Here is an 11,854-nt window from a genome sequence, read left to right on the forward strand (position 1 = left end):
AGTCCACCTGAACCATGAGACCATAATTTTCGATAAGCCAATCTATGCCGGACTCGCAGTACTTGATCTCTCAAAAACACTCATGTACGACTTCCATTACAGCACAATGAAACCCAGATATGCAGAAAACATTCATCTGGCATACATGGACACCGATAGTTTCGTATACGAGATACAAACCGATGATTTCTACCATGACCTCAAAGCCGATCCTACACTCATGGAGAAGTTCGACACCAGCTGCTACCCTTCCGACCACCCTTGCTTCTCCCCCATCAACAAAAAGGTTGTCGGAAAGTTTAAGGATGAGTGTGGGGGGAAAGTGATGAGTGAGTTTGTCGGTCTGCGGGCCAAACTGTATGCATACAAGTGTGGTGACAAAGTTGAGAAGAAGGCCAAGGGTATCCAGCGGTGTGTGGTCAAAAACCGCATAACATTCAGTGACTACCTGGATGCCCTGCACGATCACCACACACGACGAGTAGCAGTTAGGGCCATACGCTCGAGGCAGCAGGTGCTCTATAGCGAGAGCACAAATAAGCTGGCCATAACATGGGAGGATGATAAGCGCCAAATATGTGAGGATGGCATCCATACGGTTCCCCACGGCTATGTTGGAGATGAATTATCTGTTGTATAGTTCCAGTCTTTTTGTTGTAAACAGTTTTCGTTTTTGTATATAGTTTCTGTTTTTTTTATAGCTTCGTTTGACAAGTATATTTTTCTCTCCTTGAGGGTTTTGTTTTGTACAATATATTTCTTTGATTCAGTAAATATAATTTTACCTACATATCGCTTATTATTTTTTTAATTAATGCCCTATATTCCTCAAGGTACTTATACTTAATTTGATATCGTAAAATGATCATGTAATTAGACACAAACACCTAAAATATCTGCTTCCATGCAGCTTTTAAACACAGGAACGCAAACACGAACACTAAGAAATGATATTATACACAAACACCTAAATATCTGCTTCCATGCAGTTTTAAACACGAATACACAAACATTAATTTATTTAGTATGTTTACATGTATGATAGGACTATGAAAAATTTCTGGTCAGCTAAGATGGAGTAATAAATGTTTTTTAAATTATCATTACTTTAACTAACGCATCCACAACGACAGTATTGATAACATATATTTTAGTTAAAACCTATAAGTGATAAGACTTTAAGAAAAAATGTCGGTTACAACAACAAAGTGACTGTGGATTTTGTGGATCTTGTGGATTCTGTGGATTTTGGTCTATAAGGTTCATAACAATGTTGGTAGAGAATTGTAACTCGACCTTACATACACTAACATACTTTAGAAACCTACAACCGATGACGACACCCACCAGATGAAATCAAGATGGTAGTCTCCACTAAATAAGATGGCTGCCTCCAGCAGACAACGATGGTATATTTTTTTTCCTGATTTTCTAAGTTAATAATTATGATTTTCCAAGATGGTGGATGTAACGAAAAATTGTAACAGGAATGAGTGGGGTGTTCGATGACGATGTCATTGTAACAGAGGGGTGGGGGTGCTAGATTATGTATTTGTAATTTAGAGGAGTGGGGTGTTCGATGCGTAGGTTTTTAATTAAAATTTTATTAAATAATATTTTTAATTTTATTTTAAAATTTTGATTATTTAATTTTTTTAAATTTTAAATTTTTTTCATTAAAATCGGATAATAAATAAAGATTTTCAAGATGGCGGACGAAACTCAAAATGGCGGAATGATCTAGAAAACAAAATGGCGGAAAGTTCTAGAAAAACAAAATGGCCTCCGGGTTCAAAGGTCAAGGTCAAATCCAAGATGGTTGCAGGAAGTGATGTAATCCAAGATGGCCGCCGGAAATGACGTAATCCAAGATGGCCGCCGGAAATGACGTAATCCAAGATGGTCGCCGGAAGTGACGTAAACCAAGATGGCCGCCGTGGCTCCCCGGCTCCCCCACCACCCACCGGTGTCCCCATACATACTATAATCACCTACTAATACATAACGAAAGCTTCTATCTATCGGGTGGACCCGACACTACTTAAACCAGGTCTCAGACTCGGCAGTTAAGAGTTTGTTCCAATGGTCTACACCCTTTCTTGAATATCTATTACTGTCAAATGATTAACCTGAACATGAAACAATTTGAAATTTCTTGGAAATTGAGTGGGAACATTTTTGTAAACTCAAACTGATGACAGCCAAAAAGTAGTATTGCTTTTATATACCATGCAGTGTTAGCGTCGGAATAATTCGGATATCCTTTCACGGTAAATTTTTAACTGAATGTAGCCTTGAAATTAAAGGATCCCCAGATTAAGTTTGCATGGATAATGGCCACATTCTTATTCTATTTGGAAACAAAAGTTATTTGTGTTATGTAACTTGTCTAAAGTTTTAAAGTTTTCAAAAGTTGTACTTATAGTTTACGTATCTTTCTGCCATTGTTGGTAAACAACTTCATGTGGTTGTGAGTTTGCTTTCAAGTGACTTTTCGATTTGGTACAATTTTTCATAACATCAAATTTGATACAAGTTACATGACTTAGATTTTAATATAACATATACACATTGTACATTGTACCTACACAGTGTACAATGTGCATATGTTAAATAAAAATTGTACGATATACATTCTCTCTTGGTATGTTGATGTGATAACATAAACATAACAGTAAAAATAATTTTAAAAAAATTGAATTATTCTGCGTCAAAGTACATAGAGAACTTAAATTATCACTCAGAACAAAAAATATGTTCATAAAGTGCTATACACAATTATACAACCTAAGTAAGTAGACGATGACCACACACGCTTTTTTTTTTCAATTCGTCGCAAAAATAAGATTAATAATTTTTTAACACATACAACACAACTACCGTACGCACAATATTATAAGAATGTGTGTTCAGTCACGTCCCAAGAAGAAAAAAAAATCAGTACAATGCAAACCTACTTAGGATTTCAAGTAGTCAATCGGATGAATTGTTTTTCCTTTTTTTTTCAATAATGATAATGTAAATGTCTTCGGAACGAAACATAATTAACCATCAACACAAACGTTACATTCCTGAAACTCAAAACGTTTGGGTTCACTGCGTAAAAATGACGATTTGTTGATTCCCTTTCTTGGACCAATGAGTTCTCTGTCGAGCTGGAATGATCAAATTGAAAGTCTTCGCGTGTATCGTTACGAAAACGTGTTTTTCACACACATACACACACATTAAAGTACCTTTTCAACGAAAGAGTCAGACGTGATGCTAGAGTTCATCCGCAGGTTTAGTTTCGCTGGATCTCAAAGTCAAGTCACGCGAAGTCCTCAATTGTGTTCCGACGAGTTCTGGGCGAGCTCCTCGGCGGGAGACGTCCTGATGCCGGTCTCAGAAGTCCTTGAAGTACTCCCGGTACTTGTCCACCTCCGTGATGTTCATCTCGAAGTCGGACTTCTCCGGCAGGAAGTTGCTGAGGTCCCCCGGCTCCCGGATCTCCGGCACGAACTCCGGCTTCACCTTGCGGTCGAAGACGTCCGTCCAGCTGATGGCGCGGAACCACCGGTGGTTCTTGATGTCGGCGGCGCCGTTCTTGAGCGTGCCCAGCCGCTTGGTGAGGTCCTTCTGGATGAGGTTCCTCAGCAGGTGGTCCAGCCCGGGGCTGAAGGTCTTGGGCGTGTCGTACTTCCCGGCGATGATCCTCTCGTGCAGGCGCGCCTTGTTGCGGTGCGCGAAGGGCGTGGAGCCGGCGCACATCTCGAAGATGAGGATGCCGAGGGCCCACCAGTCCACGCCCTCGTTGTACCCGGTGTTGAGGAACAGCTCCGGCGCCATGTACTCCGGGGTGCCGACCGTGGTGTAGGCGCGGCCCTCCACGTACTTGGTGAAGCCGAAGTCCATGACCTTGATGTAGCCTTCCTCGTCGATGAGGATGTTCTCCGGCTTGACGTCGCGGTGCACCAGCTTCAGGAAGTGCATGTACTCGAGCGTGAGCGTCATCTGCGCCGCGTAGAAGCGAGCCACGTCCTCGGTGAACCTCTGCTGGCGGCGGATGTGCGAGAACATGTCGCCGCCGGCCATGAACGGCATCACGAAGTACAGGTAGCTGTTGTCGTGGTGGAACTGCTTCGTGTTGAGCACGAACGGGAAGTCCATGGCGTAGGAGATCTTGAGCTCGTTGAGCGCGTGCTTGACCTGGCCGGAGCGCACCAGGAAGGACTTGTCCAGCATCTTGACGGCCACGAACTCGCCCGAGGTCTCACTCAGCGCCAGCTGCACCACGCCGAACGAGCCGCGGCCGATCACCTTCTTGAAGTTCAGGGTGCGCGTCGACGCGAGGAACGGCGGCCTCGTGCTGAACCTCTTGGTGAACTCGGCGCCGGCCTTCTCCAGGTACTCCTGGTACTCCTCGGCCTCCTTGTCGCGCTGCGCGGTCCTCGACGCGCCGCCTCCCTTCGAGTCGCCCTTGCCGTCGCCCTTCGGCTCCGTGGGCCTGGGCCGCTTGCTCATGATCTCTAGCCTCGCGATAAACACCGCGAGCACACGGCTCATAGAACAACTGCTCACTGCTGTCACAAACAAAAGTCAACTTCGGTGGTGGTGATTTTCTTGTACTACAAATCGATATATATATTTCTTTTTTACGTTGCGTTTAGAAAAAATAATCACACTGGCCATGACACCAAAACAATGGAATGATAAAAATGATTAAATATAGTAAAGGTTATACATTTATTTATTTATTTATTTCTGAATATTTTGGGAGTTAAAATTTAGTTACGAAGCTGCTAAAATCAAATTAAAATCGATAGATCAATCAAAAACGCAATACGTTTTTTTTGTAAAATGAAATATTATTTAAAGCAAGGAACATGCAACATATAACGCGTAAAAAAAAAACATGTAACTTATAGGTTACCATTTTCAAAATTTACTTTCAAATAGTGTCTTTTTATCTATGGTAGTGTTTGTGTTTTTGATCGGCATGAGATTAGTTTATTTCCATATTTCTCGGGCATCTCTTCTTTCGATGTGAGTTAATTCTTGTGTCCACTTGACACATTAAAACCCCAATTCCCGTTTAATAATCACATTGATGCCGGTATAGTAAATGGTAGCAGCTGGAAAGAAATTAAAAACTGTAGGTTCCTGCTATGGGGGTTCCAAGATTTTGTGATGCGTCTACTTAGTTTCGGCCGTATTTCAGCTGGTGTAAACTTGAAACGGGGATGGTTTGGATCTCCAGCCACGGCGAGATGATACTGTAGTGGTTTCACTTCGCCTTCCGCATCATCGAGGCGAAGGGTCAACACAACAACCTGTACTGGAATCGGGAAATAAATTTCTTCACAAGTGAAAAATCCCCAACCAGGCCAGGAATCGAACGTATTACGAATTTTTCACTATTTGGGAGCTCTAACCATTGAGCCCACTGGTAAGATACATTTCTAGTTAACTAATTTATTCTCATTTCACATTATTCTGTTTCACATCTTAACTAACGTTTCCAAGGACTTGTCACTAGGACAATACTGTGTGGTGAATTCTCATAAAACCGAAACAACACGTCAACACAACAGATAACATCGAAATGAAAGTCGACACACCATTTAGCATTGAAATGTAACTAAAAACTTCAAATCAATCAGCATCTTGACAGAACTTTAACTCAGACCACAAAAAATGTTATCTCTCACTAGGCCTATCGTAAATTTACTTAGTGTAATTATTTAACATGATTTTTGTACCAAAATGGACTGGAAAAAAAATTAAGAGATGCAAGATCAGACAACATTATATTATTAGTTACGTATTTTTACATTAATCACGTTGGCACATTTTTGAAACACTCAAAAAGGTTCCCATTTTTTTATTTTTAAGTACTTGTTTTCGAGACAAGCTTGTTACAAATTATATTATTGTATAAGTGAATCACGTATCATTCAAAATGAACAGACTACTACGAAATATTTTATTTTCATACTTTTTTTAATACTTCATTTTTATGAATAAACACATTATATAATAATCAAACAAAAACAACACCGAAAACTCCTGTTTTAAAACCGAAATTGACCAAAAAAATTAAACCATTAAATCTTGTCCATAATTATCACTTCTAAAGAGTACTTTGACGACCAGGCTATAGATGTTGGTGTGGGGGGGAAAGGGGGGGGTTTGTGGTTGTGTTATAAGGCGCGTAGGATGGACTGACAATATTCTGTAGACTACAAAATGCATGTAATAAAAGGCGAATAGAAAATAATAATAATTTTACAATATCTACAAATAATATTGAATTTACTGAGCATCAATTATCATGTTTAAAATGGTGTTCTTTATTTCTCAGTTTCTATTGATTTTACGCGGAATGCTTGCGTAGAGGCCGTGATTTGTCATATATATATATTTATACTTTAAATCTCGTAATTGAAAAAAATTAACATAATTTAAACTATGCTCTTTTTATTTTATTTTTTTTAACTGTTTTAACCCTTAAGTACAAAAATAAAAAAAGTCTAAAGACTGTGAGCATTACTTTGGACGTAGCTGTGAACGTAACGCATTAAAGTAAGGTTTCCTGTGAATTCTATTAACAATATACTAACAATGTTCGTCCTGTTAGGGTAAAACCAAGCATTAAAAAAATTCTTGAATCTCTACACAGGGCCGCAGGGATTATATCACTGCCGCCCCCCCCCCCCCAGCTATTTTTCACCCCTTTCTACGTCCTCTCGAAGGCCTAAACTTAACACGCCTGCGTAAAGTTAAATTTGACTTAATTATTTTTCTACACGCCTGGTTCACTCCAGTTAAAAAATTTTAGCACGAAATTTTAATCAGGATAACTCACTTTCACCCAGGTTGAAAGTTTTCTCTAAACTTACTAATTGTGTTAATAAGAGTAGGCTACTTAAGAGAGTGCTCATTTCAAATTAATTTAACCCAAAATTTTCTCTGGTATTCAACATCGTCTCATTTAAAGTTTTTTTTTGTTATTTAGTTGGGATTGTAAAAAAATTTTGAATAAGAAATTTTATTTCACTGTGAGCAATTGAAGTAATTATTCAATTGATTGGCATTATGGTAGGAACCCTACGGTATTATTACAATACCAGCGTGGTACACGTTCTGAAAAATTACCTTAGTGAGAAGTTGAATATTTCCACAATACTTTTATAGTATTTAAATGTAACTGACAATATTTTAATAAACTTTACCATATCTTTCACTTTTTTATAATCATCACATCTGCGAAAGCCTAGATTTGGTTTTCCGCTGTGGCTAGGTTCTCACACGTCTAGGTGAAGCAAAACGTTAGGTAAGGTTCGGTAAGTTATTATTAAAAATAATGTGATATGGTTGTTGAAATACATTAGCTTTTAAAAATATAATTCTATAAAGTGAATAACAACCACGAAAATACCATATGGCGATTTCTATGAAAACATACAAAACATACAAGCTTGTAAATCTTAATTCAAAGGTTAAAAAAAATTAAAAAGTGTAATATTTCAGTGCACCCTTCTGAAAATAACAAGTATTGATCTCAGATACCTATAATAATTATTACATTTATGTATATTTCTTGGTTCCAATATATATAGATATGTTCAAATTTTACAAAAAAAAAAGGTTGTCTCTGTAAAGTCGGTTTACGGACGATAGTTTAACGTGACGTCATAACAAAACATTGATGAAATGATTGCATACTTTTATGAATAAAATTTAATCATTTTTATTGAATTATCGCTATTTTGTATGGATACAAAGAAGGAGTGAAATTAAATCTACAATTTAATTGATAAATGTACTTTTATTTGATCTCATTAATTCAAATATGTTTATTACTTTAACGAAGAGATTATTTTAACTATAACTTTTATACATGTTTGCTATTTTAACTTCTTCCAATCTGTGTTATTCTGTTAAGGATAGGACGATGATAGGAAAAAGCAGGAAACGAATGGGAGTGTTTCAAGTTTAATGTGCCTCGAGAAAGTCATTTCGATGGTTGTTCCAATCGAGTGGAGGAGAGATAGATGGGGCGCAAGCGTACAATGAGCGTGACGGGACACAGAGCAACGGGACAATGTGCGTAACGGGACACTTTTTTGTGCGTACGGCCGGCGTTCATCGATTTATTAGACGTTGTCACGTAAAAAAAAAAAAAGGTGAGCCAGTCTGTCAGTACCCGCGAGAAATGTGAGACAGCCAACCTCGGTAACGAGCAAATTCATCAGTTCTCACGTTGCAAATACACTCGGACACGAAATTTAACGTAGAATTCCTTGAAGAAGAAGACAAAAAAATGCCGGGCATGGTAAGTTTACGTTAATTGTGTTTTTTAACTGGACGTGAATCACACGTAGTTTCCGCACCCACCGTTAGAATTCACTGTTGGAGCAGCTGCGCCGACCATTGAATCATTCATCTCATCACACAAACTTACATTCTACTGCTTGCACAGTTCCCAATTTCGGGGGGGGGGGGGGGGGGGGGATGATGTATCACCCCTTATCTCCATTGCGTCCGCTACTGCTTAGAAGAGAAACACAAGATGCTTTTTTTTGAAAACGGATTTCAAAATTTTGTTCGTAAACACCGTTCTGTAGCGGGAAATTTCGTGGAACGACTTAGTCCCAATTAACAGCTCCGCTTTGGAGCGCCGACGTGACCAGAAAACGCTTGAACCGCTACGAGATTTAATTCCCCCCACCCCCTTCTTTTTCACCAACACACACACACACACACATTACCCCAACTAGCAAAGGCCCTTTTTATCCCACTGCCATCTGCTCTCCGCTCGCAAATTCTCGCGTTTTCGTTGCGTTTTCGTTGTGTACGCCGCGGGTCATAAACCCAGAGCTACATTTCCGCTGGGCAACCACAGAAGTTGAAAAAGGGGGGGGGGGGGGGGGCTGGAAGAGTGTTATTTACACCCCGCCAGTTATATTTTACACGGCTATCTCGTTAAAAAAAAGGATGAGGGGGGAAATATCCCACCTTAACTCAGTTGCGTGATGTCCGAAACCTAACCATGTTTACACAGTCCCGTGAAGGGGGGTCGGGGGTGGAGATAATTTTCTAAGCTGCGTACATTAATACTAATTTTGGGATTTCAGAGTTGGCCATGCCACGTGAGGGGATGGGGTGGGGGGAAGCTATTCCGCGTACCAACAAAAAACTGACTCGTTGCCGAATAAGCTGCTAACTCGTTTTCCACAATCGCCTGTGGGCGCATCCGAAAAGTAAATTTTCGGGCTAATATTCCTTTCAATTCACGCAACTGGCGTTGTCTTGTTTTTCCTCTTCTGTTACAAAAGTCCGATGATGATTTCCCCTGCAACTGTGGGTTCATTTGTTATAATTCTGAGAGTTATAAATGTGTGTTGTATTCTCATACGTACGCATAAAAATTAATTCCGTTAATTCTTCACCATAAAATATTTAGTAATTTATTAATGACTAGCTCTACTAACCCACGGAATCTTAGGATATTGCTGATATTTTACGATTGTAAGAGTGGGTTCATTCCAAAAATGATCACTAAGGTATACTGATGCATGTCTCGCCAATATCTCTCTCTCTCTCTCTATATATATATATATATACATATATATATATATATATATATATATATGGCGCGCATGGAATGGGCAAGTTGTGTAAGCAGTTGGCTTCATTCTGTTATTCCATACCACGTGACACGCTACTCAAACATGTCCCAATGGTTGGCAAAAAAATCATTAATATTTGAGTAGCGAAAATTATGAAACATAGTATTTTTTCATGCAAACAATTGCCAAGTAGGAAACAAATAAAAAAAAATGCAAATAATGCCAGAGTTAAAGGAGTAAATTAAATTGATTAGCAACACAAAAAAAAGAACGGATATGTTTAATTGTAGGTTAGGTCTACCTTGTAAACACAAAACAATATCGTTTGGCAACAATTCACGAACCAAAACTTCAACACGCAATAATTATAAATATATTCCAGGGTAGTTTCACTACCATATAGTTTCATTTGGTACACCAATACGTTTGGCATGTATCATCATAATCTTGACGAAAGTGATTATATATTACTACACGTGGGACCGCCATCTATTTCCCTTTTCCCATATTACCTTTCATTGACTTCCGTTCCAATTTCACTAAATTACTCCTACCAAATGCCGTATACCTAGATATAAGATGTTTACGAATAAAAAAACAATGTATTCACTAAGGAATATATAGAATACGAAATTGTTATTATTTTGTATGCTCATTTTGGATTGAAGATAAATATTTGAAAATATCACAACCAATGACTTTAGCAAATCTATGTGATTTAGTGCTTGCAACTCATTATTATCAAAAAGAGCTTGTTTGCAATTATATGGCATGTATATTAAAGACTATTATAATTTTTCAGGCACCTTTAGTTGAAGGTTCTAGTAATATCAATCCAGTTTTTAACATTTTTATAGTTTTGTTTGGTTTGAAATATTTGCCATAAACCATTGATAGCATTTGATCACATTAAGAAAAAAATTAAAAAAAGATATTCCTTTTAATGGTTGGTGTTTCAATTTTTTTTTTAAAAATATGGATTAGTTACTTCCAGCTTATGTAAGACGATTTAAAAGATGTGTTGTTTTTCACGACTTCATTAATTTAAGTGGCAATTAATAGGGCCCTATATATGAACTATACATTGTATATAGATGCATATTTAAATTTGTCTGCCTTTAATGCAAATGAATATTTGCGTATTAAAATTACTTTTTTTTTTGTAGTTCTTGGTAATAGCTAAATAGCAAGGCAGCACATTAATCATTAGAAAAAAAAATTATAAGGAAAATTATTTAACAAGACTAGTCTGTAATCTGTAATTATCTCAAAATCAACAATTCTTAAAAAAATCACCAAAGTTATCATATTGTTATGTCAAGGTTATATCAACAGCATAAACAAATCAATTCAGTTGTCAGTATCCTTAAACCAACAAAATGCGATGCTTTGTAAGTGACATTGGGGAAATGGGCACCAACTGAACTTCTCAAGAGAACTATCAGATTTTAAAACAGGTTGAATGACACAGACACGTTGTTCTGTTTTCTGTGTTGCCTAACACGGGATGCTGCGTCTTCCCCGGAACTGACTGCGAGGGCAAACTTCCCACTCCGGATGAGGATGCAATCTCCGGCTTCGCGTGCAGGCCACGAGAAAATGTAAAACACTCGCGCGAGAACTTCTGGACGTACTGGCGGCGTCCGCGAACATGACCCACGCATCCACGAAGCAGCGACTGGGTGTACTGGCGGCGCGTAAAGTATTGAACGTCGCATACACGGATCAGTGGTTGGGTGTACTGGCGGCGCGTAAAGTATTGACCGTCGCATACACGGAGCAGTGGTTAGGTGTACTGGCGGCGCGTAAAGTATTGACCGTCGCGTACACGGAGCAGTGGTTGGGTGTACTGGCGGCGCGTAAAGTATTGAACGTCGCATACACGGATCAGTGGTTGGGTGTACTGGCGGCGCGTAAACTATTGACCGTTGCGTACACGGAGCAGTGGTTGGGTGTACTGGCGGCGCGTAAAGTATTGACCGTCGCATACACGGAGCAGTGGTTAGGTGTACTGGCGGCGCGTAAAGTATTGACCGTCGCGTACACGGAGCAGTGGTTGGGTGTACTGGCGGCGCGTAAAGTATTGAACGTCGCATACACGGATCAGTGGTTGGGTGTACTGGCGGCGCGTAAAGTATTGACCGTTGCGTACACGGAGCAGTGGTTGGGTGTACTGGCGGCGCGTAAAGTATTGACCGTCGCATACACGGAGCAGTGGTTAGGTGTACTGGCGGCGCGTA

The 11,854-nt window shown here is 39.3% G+C and overlaps 1 protein-coding gene across 1 annotated transcript; it reads right to left on the bottom strand.

Annotated features, from left to right (window-relative positions):
- Positions 1-2,636: 2,636 nt before the first annotated feature.
- Positions 2,637-4,548, bottom strand: LOC134536516 (cAMP-dependent protein kinase catalytic subunit beta-like). The gene has a single exon (XM_063376240.1). It carries the CDS (start codon positions 4,543-4,545, stop codon positions 3,385-3,387), a length of 1,161 nt encoding a protein of 386 aa, XP_063232310.1. The 5' UTR covers positions 4,546-4,548; the 3' UTR covers positions 2,637-3,384.
- Between the last annotated feature and the right edge of the window lie 7,306 nt (positions 4,549-11,854).

Source organism: Bacillus rossius, chromosome 11 (genome assembly GCF_032445375.1).
Source record: "Bacillus rossius redtenbacheri isolate Brsri chromosome 11, Brsri_v3, whole genome shotgun sequence".
In the NCBI taxonomy this organism is placed as follows: Eukaryota; Metazoa; Arthropoda; class Insecta; order Phasmatodea; family Bacillidae; genus Bacillus; species Bacillus rossius.

Bases quoted from the DNA above. Each gene is read 5' to 3' on its own strand.
- LOC134536516 (XM_063376240.1), bottom strand. From the start codon at position 4,545: ATGAGCCGTGTGCTCGCGGTGTTTATCGCGAGGCTAGAGATCATGAGC.